This window comes from Barbatula barbatula (genome assembly GCF_947034865.1).
Source record: "Barbatula barbatula genome assembly, chromosome: 5".
In the NCBI taxonomy this organism is placed as follows: Eukaryota; Metazoa; Chordata; class Actinopteri; order Cypriniformes; family Nemacheilidae; genus Barbatula; species Barbatula barbatula.
This window is the reverse complement of record NC_136769.1, coordinates 18417696-18428140: the sequence shown is the minus strand read 5'-3', so window position 1 is coordinate 18428140 and position 10445 is coordinate 18417696. Positions and strand designations below refer to the sequence as shown.

The 10445-nt window shown below is 45.4% G+C and overlaps 1 protein-coding gene across 1 annotated transcript in view; it reads left to right on the top strand.

Moving 5' to 3' along the window:
* notch3 (notch receptor 3) overlaps positions 1-10445 on the top strand; it is a 30088-nt gene that overhangs the window by 8956 nt on the left and 10687 nt on the right. Inside the window, exons 3-14 of the mRNA XM_079456526.1 lie at positions 4298-4440; positions 4529-4864; positions 5363-5485; positions 5572-5805; positions 5883-6038; positions 6133-6318; positions 7184-7297; positions 8298-8411; positions 9420-9653; positions 9760-9870; positions 9969-10161; positions 10250-10395. Of these exons, the coding sequence (XP_079312652.1) occupies positions 4298-4440; positions 4529-4864; positions 5363-5485; positions 5572-5805; positions 5883-6038; positions 6133-6318; positions 7184-7297; positions 8298-8411; positions 9420-9653; positions 9760-9870; positions 9969-10161; positions 10250-10395 (2090 nt within the window). The remainder of the gene's footprint in view (positions 1-4297; positions 4441-4528; positions 4865-5362; positions 5486-5571; positions 5806-5882; positions 6039-6132; positions 6319-7183; positions 7298-8297; positions 8412-9419; positions 9654-9759; positions 9871-9968; positions 10162-10249; positions 10396-10445) is intronic.

The window sequence follows — 10445 nt, the reverse complement described above, 5'->3', positions numbered from 1 at the left end:
TTTGTTCCTGTGAAAGTTCTGCAACTGTCCTTGCAAACCCCCACCCCCTCGGCTCTCTTCTCAGCCATGGTTTACTGTTGCCAGGCTACAGCAGAAGCCTGTTGGTTCGTTTGAGCACAGGCCTGAAAGCCTGGCTGTTTGGGCCACCGCTCCCCCGTCCCCAAACAATAGGTTTCTGACTACTTTAGCTCTTTTATTTGGCCCACAAAGTGCTCCCCTACCCCCAATTTTGTTCCTCTTTTGGAAGATGGGGGCTGGGAGGGGGCGGCTGGGAGGGGGAGGGGGAAATAGGCTCTTGTTGGCAGTGCGGTGTCAGTACGGGCTCTTCACAAAGGAATGAAGCATCTATATGCCAGACACTGCCATAGACCATTTATTTCTGAGGGGACTTTCTGCATTTTGATACCCCGAAAGTTGCTTTAAACTTCATATTTGCTTTGTTTTCAAAACAAACAAAACAAGATTGAGTTTCAGTGACATTAATAGCAGGTGACATACACTCCATACACTTCCTGTTGTACTGAAGAAAGAGTTTGCCTTCTGGAATGCATGGTTATTGTCTTCCACCTCAGTGTGGGAAGGATGGCTTTAAGTACCCAGGAGATTGGAATCCTTTCGGGAACTCTCTCATGTTTGTTGCCTCCTGGACCATGACTGACCAGAGGAAGTTCTTTCAGGCAGACATGGTGTGTTTTTGCTTCTCATCCACAGGTGTTGTGACATCAGACTGCTAGATGACACCTGACACTATTCTCTCTAGCACAATGCCATATAATGACCCAGAAAGCAGGAAAAACGGCATTGGGTTTCAAAACCACCAGATATAGCAAATCATTCCCACATCTTTCAGAAACCCTTGTTGACATATAACTCCTTAAAAGTTGAGGCTGACCTTATTTAAATTCTTCATGTTTTTATTTCTTAATCCTAGTCCATTGCTTTCTCAATCTGACATGTTTTGTGATTTTTCAGTTCAAGGAGAGGAAAGTGATCGTAAGTCACTCATTGTGTTTAAGTGTGCGTGTGAGGTATTTGAAGTGGTGTTTGTCTTTGCATCGATGTCTGGAGTCGTGTGTAATTCTCTCAGTTAAGACTGCATTATTAACCTGCTTCCATGGATTGAACATTATCAGGGAATGTGTGCTGTGAATGTGCTGTGCATGTTATTTATTTACTAACAACCTGTATATGCATGCGTGTTTGTGCACATTCATTAAAGGGCACACAGAATAGTGACATTGTTTTTGGTGTAATCCTTGAAAATACTGAGGCGAACAGCCAAAGCAGCGCTGACAGATGTGAACAGTTGTTTGGTACTGTTTGCAGCTGGCATGAGGCATCATCTATGTTGTGACATTAGAGGATTACTGTTTCTACCCACTGCCACTTCCCGCCTCGGCCTTGTCTACCCGGATCTTCCTTAGGTCAAGGGTCAGCTCTTGGTACATTTGACTCATTCAGCAACCCGTATGAAATCAAAACTGCCAAATTCCCATCCACACAATGTTAATTTTCCAGATTTTTTAACATCCTCATTTATGTGTAGTTCGTGTCTGGATTTGTGTCCCATCACAATGAGCTATTTTCCCCTGATAGGACGCCTGGCTGTATGTTTTTGGACGCCTCTGAAGACCTAGACAAAAGAATGTGTGTTTTGGCTGCAGATTGCAGCGTGAGGACAAATAGCCTAACCTCTCCAGTCCTCCCCCGCTGCTACTTGACCAATATCTACACATTCTCACACACTTTCACCAAGGTTTTTCACAATCCAACAAATATGGAACCCCAGCGCGGACAGACACACATAGGAGTACGTTTCAAAACTCAACAAGTGTCCAATAAGTATGAGATTCCAAAATAAATACTTGCACGCACACACAGGGGGTGAGTTCCAAAACTCTCATACACACATGCATGTTATCATGTTTTGTAGGACCAGTGGCTCCCTCTCGTTGTGTGTTGAAAAGGCTTTTGTCAACACATCCATAATTCCTCAAAGTCCAGTAACTCTTTGAAATCCCACCAGCTCTTAGTCAGTGGTCCTTCCCACCCTTGTCTCCTACTTAAATATTTCCCTTATATTTAACCGCTTGCATACCACAGTGTTAACTTTTGTAATTGTGACAAAACATACATAAAACTGTATGAGAGCAAAATGTGAGCGCTTTGGCCATTTCCACACATTCCCACATCTTAGGCACGCATTCAGTTCACGTCAAATGCTTCCTCGAGCCACACTGAGGCGAACAACAGGTTGTAAAGTAGGCTGCCGGGGCATTCTTCTGCATTTAAAGGCCTATCGTCTGGAATGGGCGCTTGTGTAGTGGTTTGAGTGCTAGTTGAACCTTGATGCGAGTCTGCTCCCCTGTCTCCTCAAACCTCTTTTTGTGCCACAATCAGGAGTTTCATTTTTTCAGTGACCCCTAAGATTCCAGACATAGTTAATTTGCCTCTAAATAAACCCAGCCAAGCCATGACAAATAGCCAAGGGGATAAAGGGTGGGGGTGATTGGTGGGGTGTCAGGCTTGCTCAGTCGTCTGTGAGGTTGCCACAGCAACAGGGATCAGGGATTCAGATAGACTGCGACTGTTTTCAGAGCAGGAGACGAGGGATTACAGGAAATATGACATGACTTTCCATACCGGACTCTTCCCCCATACCGTCCCCCAAAAATACATTTTCTACCTAACAAACGCGCTCCCCTCCAACTCGCAGTACAACCAAACCCCCCCCCCCCCCACATGCCACTGCCTGACATTATCATTACAATCAGACTGCTAACCTCTGACATTTGACCTCCCAGCATGTGAAGGGCTCATAGGGAAAAACATTGCGATGCATTGGGGCCTTTAGTATGTGGAGGAGTAGCTCTGGGTATTCATGAAGAACTCCTCTTTTGACATTATTGCCGCTCTGGTCTTTCTTGTAGAACTTATGGTATGTCATGTAGCAGTAGGTGTTGAATATATTAGAAAAACAGTTATGATTAAATGTCAGAACAATAAGTAACCAAAGTTATTAAATGCACTTTTTTCATTTCCATAATATTATTAAGCAGACATCACAATTGGAGTGAGGTGGGTTGTGTTTTCTAAAATATGACTTCAAGATAAGTAAAGCAATTTTTAAACAGTCCATTTAAACACAAGAAAACTGTTCATGTTCAGTATCATGAATTTATAATGACGCATACGTTTTGGATTTCTGTATGCCAGCAAAAACTTTTATCTGTTCTTAGATTTTGATATTTTAATATTTCTCTATTTGAAACCTTTCTGTAGTTTTTAAACTCTTACGTCATGCACTGTATTATTAATGAAATAGTTTCACAGACTGTACAGATTACAGAGCACTAACATGCTCTCACTTTGGTCCAGCAGAGGTCTAAAACAGCACCCCCTATAGGCCAAAAATGTATTTGAAGCCCCACTCGGAGGTCAGAGAGAAACTGCATCATATAAGTGTGGGGGAGGAGATGGCAGCCACAAAAGAGGCAAAACAACAAAGGGACAAATAGCTCAGTGTAAAAGTGGTCATCCTGTAGCAGAAAGAGTAGGAAAAGCTATTGTTGTTACAACCCAGGGGTTGTTTTACAGTGAAAAGAGAGAGAGGGCCTGAGGGTGACACAGACCGTCCCAGTGCTTGTCATCAGCTTCAAACGGTCCTTTTGATGTGGGAGTTCATCCTGCGGCGGGGATCCCTTTGTGGGTGTAGGGTTACCAGTCAGGCAGTGGCTTCTCAAGGCCGGCTCACCAAAGGCTCCAGAGCCCATGAGAGAGGCAGACATTTCAAAGGAAGATGTTATTTTATGTTACAGTTTCATGTCACCCTCAATCGTTGATCAAGAGAACTCTTTGTACTGAAAAACAACGAAATAATGAGTGTAAAGAACTGTATTCATACCTGTAGTTTGTTGTCCTCATGTTTTGAGTGGTCTCCATTGAAAAGACTGAACACTGTAGAGATTGATGGGTCTCGAGGGTGAACACAGGTTATTCTGTTATTTATATTCTTGGAGAACGTGCTTTTCATTCAACACATACATGTAACAACTGGTGGAGCGCATGATGTTGTTTTTCTTGTGTGTTTTTGTTACTAACAAAAGTTGTGTATGCTAACCTTAGTTTATAATAAAAGTTGTGTATGCTTAGTGTGGCAAAACTCCCAAGAGTTCAATGGTTAGATTCTTAGTTGGGTACGATGAGGCCTCAGAGCTGCTGAGGAATATTTCAAGTTGCTTAAGACGGTCTATTTTATACCCGGGTAACCTTTTCCTAAATTTGTGCTTGTCTGTAGGTGCCGGCCTGGTTATATTGGCTTGCGCTGTCAGCATCAGGACCCTTGTCATCACTTTCCTTGTTTAAATGGAGCCGCTTGCAAGAACCAGGTGGACAATGGAATCCCACAATACAAATGTGTGTGCCAGCGAGGATTCAGAGGTATGCCTTACGATTGTGTTTTGCTTCATCATTCTACGTTTTGTGGGAGAAACAGGCTTTTTACAAATGACACTTCTTGTATTTGCAGGTCAGGACTGTTCCATGATTGATGCATGTGCCACAAACCCCTGTGCCAACGGTGCCCGTTGTACCAATTGGAATAATCACTACAACTGTTCGTGCCCACCTGGGTATCAGGGAAAGAACTGTCGCAATGACATCGACGAGTGCCGCAAACCTGGAAAGTGCCTTAATGGTGGAATCTGCATGAACACTCATGGCTCGTTCCGCTGCGAGTGCCAGGCAGGGTACAGCGGGCGGACATGTGAGGTGCCCACCCAGCCGTGTGCCCCCTCGCAGTGCCTCAACGGAGGCACCTGCCATCAGACCGGTGACCACACCTACGAATGCGCTTGCTTGCCAGGTACAAACATCCTCATAGTCATGCCCACATATTCAGGGTTTCCCGCATGTAAATCCAAGTGTCTGGACTTTCCATGCACAGTCCCATGCTTGCTATAAATAGCTCAGATGGGGTGAGATATGAATCGACAGCAGAGAGAGAGCGTGGAAGAGCGAAAGCGAATGGGCAGGAATTTACTTTATGGCCTTTCTGCTCCCCTCTGGGGAATAAGCAGGAAATGTCTCTCGCCAGAGAGGAAGTCATTGAAACCGTGAGAGATAATAAAACAAGCAAACATGGCAGGGAGTATGGCCCTCTAGAGCAGAGCTCCATCAGGAGCTGTGGGAACTGCTGTGAGAATATGTAAACACTCAACACCCACTGAACCTTTTTACTGCTTGTTCTCTGCACCATCTATTCATGGTCGTAGATTAAGTGAGTTATTAGGTGTCTGGGGAAGGGTGGAGAGTTGATCGCATACTTTTACTGTGTGCTTTAATCATCTTTTTTTCCATCCAGGATTTCGGGGACACAACTGTGAGGAGAATGTGGATGACTGTCCTGGACACAAGTGCATGAATGGTGGGATCTGTGTAGATGGTGTCAACACATACAACTGTCAGTGTCCGCCTGAATGGACAGGTAAATATTATCCTCTGTTGACAAAGGGTTCATTTCTTAAACACCTTTTTTTCAAAATAACCAGATGTTTGCTTTTTTGTCCTCAGGACAATATTGTGCAGAGGATGTCAATGAGTGTCTTATGCAGCCCAATGCTTGTCACAATGGCGGTACATGCTTTAACACAATCGGTGGACACACCTGCGTTTGTGTCAATGGCTGGACTGGAGAAGACTGCAGCGAGAACATCGATGACTGCGCTACGGCTGTCTGCTTCAACGGGGCCACGTGTCACGACCGTGTGGCCTCCTTCTTTTGCGAGTGCCCAGTTGGCAAGACCGGTACGCCTGTCACAATTTTTTCGAAGGTATATTATCTGTTTTTAAAGTCTAGTTACTCACACTCGCTGTCTCCACAGGTCTGCTCTGTCATCTCGACGATGCATGTGTCAGTAACCCCTGCAACGAAGGTGCTGTGTGCGATACTAACCCTCTGAACGGCCGCGCCATCTGCACCTGCCCGGCTGGCTTTGTCGGCGGAGCCTGCAACCAAGACATGGATGAATGTTCCATTGGTAAATTTACCACTTTCTGAATGCCTTTCTCCTCTTTGTCTGCCTCAGTACAGAACAAGTGTTCACTGACTCCTGTGTCTCTCTCTTGTGCCAGGTGCCAACCCCTGCGAGCATTTTGGGAAGTGTGTAAACACAGAGGGCTCGTTCCAGTGCCAGTGTGGACGGGGTTACACCGGCCCTCGCTGCGAGATTGATATCAACGAGTGTCTGTCCATGCCTTGCCAGAACGATGCCACCTGTCTGGACCGCATCGGCGAGTTCACATGCATCTGTATGCCTGGTATGTCAATGCAAATGATATGAGTGTACTTTAGTAAAAGACTTAAAAGTGTCTGTGAGCCATCTCACAATTTAGAAAAAACAGAGAAGATAGGTTTGTTATGTAATACCCAGTGGTACTTTAGACAGAAGTAGTAAGAAACAACAGAACAACTCAAGTATATCACTGATGCTACAGGGCTTTGTGTCTTCAGCAAACACATTTGGTAAAAGCTACCTTGCACTACATGCATCTTTGGGTTTTGGGGAATCTATACAAATGAGCGCTGGGAGTGGGGTGTATTGGGCAATCTGGGAAGAGGGGGAGGGGCGTGCAGTGAATTATAATGAGATCTTGAGTGGTGGGAATGGAGTGGAACAATGGGGCCCCTCTGTGCTCCGTTCCTCGCCCTTCGCACATAGAGAGAGAGCAAACTTTTTCCCAGCACTCTCATCCCCTTCCCCCACTTTGGCCCGTACCTCTTTCATTTCCACAGACACCTCTTCTTCCCCACCCTCCTCATCATCGCCGACTTGGCCCCGGGTTCACGTGGAGGGGCCAATTCATTCTGATTCTATGCCACCGTCGGTGCTCTGGCCCCGGCCTGCACTCTGTTTCACCTGAATGGTGCGACACACAAGTGCAGCACTCTGCCGATTACAGAACATGCGTGTTTTCAATGAGAGATGGCCACAGGGTCACCTGTGGACAGTAGGATGTGGCGATTCTTGTCAAAGCGAGGGCCTCCGTTTGTATAGTGGGATTTTATTATTTCCCCCGAGACATGAACTAGGTGTAGGGTGCAGTGTAGCAGAATTTCTGTCTTTGCTCCTATGCCCCCAAAAACATGTTTCGTGCATTGAGGGAATGGATGTGTTTCTTCCAGGCTACCAGGGGACGTACTGCGAGGTGGACATTGATGAGTGTGAAAGCAACCCCTGTGTAAACGATGGCATCTGCAGAGACATGGTCAATGGCTTTACCTGCACCTGTCAACCAGGTATGAAACCTTGTAGACCTCATGGACAGGCATCATATACTGTATAAATGCTATGTAACATAAACAATAGATAATACGTATGTGTAAAAACAATGCAAAACTCACATGTGGAATATCCAAGTTTCTTAATATCAAACCAAACCCAGTTTTTCTATCAAGGTTTTGGCGTAATTACTCATTAGAGCGAGGGCCTGAGTGCTATGCAACTGCGTGCCCGAACAAAGACACCATTGTGGCCTCTCTACACAACCACCCCTCCTCTTCCCAATTCGTTTCATAGAGAAGGGACAACAGTCTCACCCGTCTCCCTCTGCATAGAGGTTGGGGGGGAACAGCAGCCCTGTTAATGAGATTCTTTTCGATATTCGCAATTTACATCTGGGGCAGACAACCCCGCACCCCCCATTTAGCTATTGAGCCGGTAGCATTTGTGCAAGGAAAGGGGGAGGGCTATTGGCCTTGAAGAAAACAATTCCAGCATCTCCCCCTCTAACCTTGTGCCCTAGGCATCAACATAGATCCCATCATAACACTGTTAATCAAAACAACACCCTCTAAAGATGCAGAAATGAACATTTCTATGGGGCCCCAGCCTTTATGGTTTTCATACTTGCTAGCACATTTTCCCAGACAAGGACATCAGTCAGTGTTTAGAACTTAGAGCCAACTCAATGCACGCACAACTGCGCATTTCACCGGTTAGCACTGAAAAATGTGTAGAAACTAGATGAATGTTTAGTGTGTAAAACCTGATTCTACAAGAAATGTATGGAAAAGCATCCAGGAATATGTTATAGCTGATTTATTCAATAATTTTCAAAGATGAATAATTCAAAGATAATTTTTTTTATTTGAGGTCCTTTGAAAATTCAGTTCTCCACTTGCCTGGATTCTGCAAAACTTGCCCCCAAAGTTGAACCTAATGACCTACAAGCAGTGTGTGGAGAATACCTCTACTGCCTCATGCTGACCTCTGATCTCTTATGTTTGCCTGTCCCAGGGTTTACTGGCACCATGTGTCAGATCGACGTTGATGAGTGCGCCAGCACTCCTTGCCAAAATGGAGCCAAGTGCATTGACCGACCCAATGGATATGAATGCCGCTGCGCTGAAGGTGAGCCTGGATGTGTCTGTGTGTTTGTGTATGTATGCTGCACTTGATGGAGTTTTGCGGCTGGTTTTAAGTTCAAAGTCAAAGCCATTATTACTGACTAGACTCGCACACCTGTGTGTAGCGATTTCAGGGTCAGACACTTTGCTTTACGTGTCTATGATCATAATGCTGGGTAGATAGATGAGAAGCCCTTAATCCACCTCCTTTGCCCTGTAGACCCTAATGTCACAGGGTCACAGAGGCCAGCAGCTGCTGACGAGGAGGTTACATTCAGTCGTCACCCCGACATCTGTTCATCTATAACCCACAATGAATACCCACACAGCGTCGTATGGCACGAACAACGCTCCCAGCATTCACATTCACATAGTTTGCCGCCTGTAGGAATGGTTATCTGCCAGAATTTATTCATCCAAGATAGTTTTTGGCGTAAAGATTCAGTACGCACTATATGCGTCACCGGGCATGGTTGGCTTTTAAAAAGCACACATAGATGTGGAGTCTGTGCATTGTCTTGAGCAGCCCACTGTTTGGTATTCTCCGTGCTCCAGTTCCCCTCTGCTGAGCTGTCCTGTTAGTTGGGACGCAGGGTATTGTCCTGCTGCTCGAGGGGACAAAAGCAGGTCTGTGAGGCCTGTGAAGGGCTCCCGCTCTCTTTCTCTCTTCCTGGCTCAACCCGGTCCTGCCCTGCTCCTCACAAGGCCGATGCCTTGACAGCCTGTCGGCATGGAAACCACAGGAACAGAGACTCTAAACTGTAGAACCTTTCACGAAAGAAAGAAGGAAACGAAGGCAGGAGACGACAAAGTGAAAATACTAGGGAAAGACATTTTGAGACCAAAAAACCAGGGGGGCAGTGAGATTGTGCTGGGGAGGGATAAAGAGTTTTGTTAGTCCAGACAATAATAAAAAAAATGTGTGAGCTGCTATGGAATGATCAACAGAGGAAAGTAGGACGTTAAAAAGCACCATAGTTTGTTTATTCACTGCTCTCTTCTTTGTCCCCAGGGTTTGAGGGAAGGCTGTGTGAGAGCAACATCGATAACTGCAAGCCTGACCCATGCCATCATGGTACTTGCTTAGATGGCATTGCCAGTTACACATGTAACTGCGATCCCGGCTACACCGGCTACCGCTGCGAGAACCAGCTCAATGAGTGCCACAGCAACCCCTGCCAGAATAACGGCAAATGTGTGGACCTTGTCAACAAGTATATCTGCCAGTGTCTACATGGCACCTCAGGTGAGGAAAAAGGCATTAGATAAGCTGATCTGTATTTGCTAGGGAATTATATATTAACTTATTTATATATTGTATTAAAAATGTTTGCTTTTTTGCTCCTGCACAGGCACCAATTGTGAAATAAACTTTGATGATTGTGCGAGCAACCCTTGTGACTATGGGATCTGCAAAGATGGCATCAACCGCTATGAATGTGTATGCCAACCCGGTTTCAGTGGTGAGACATATTTACCATCAATCTCATATTAAAACAACCTCCTGGACTCATGCAGGAAAAAAATTTATTGTAACCTTCTCTACTTCATTTCCTCTTAGGACCTCAATGTAAAGATGAGATTGACGAGTGTCAGTCAAACCCCTGCCGCAATGGAGGCACCTGTGTAGATGATGAGAATGGATTCCACTGCCAGTGCCCTGAAGGCTTCCATGACCCCTTCTGTTATTCACAAGTGGACGAGTGTGCCAGTAACCCATGCTTGCACGGAACCTGCATTGAAGACCCCAATGGGTATAACTCCATAACAAACTTTTAAATGAGCGGGAGGAACAAAATTAAGAATTTGTTTGTATGACTCTTGTTTGAATTACTCTTACAGGTATCGGTGTGACTGTGAGTCTGGATGGGTGGGGAAGAACTGTAATCTAGACCGAAATGACTGTTTGCCCAGCCCTTGTCAGAATGCAGGCACCTGTATTGATCAGCTCAATGGTTTCAGCTGCAAGTGTCGTCAAGGATTTAAAGGTAGGATATGCATTACGTTAGCTTGGTACACTTGTTATAATAACAACAAC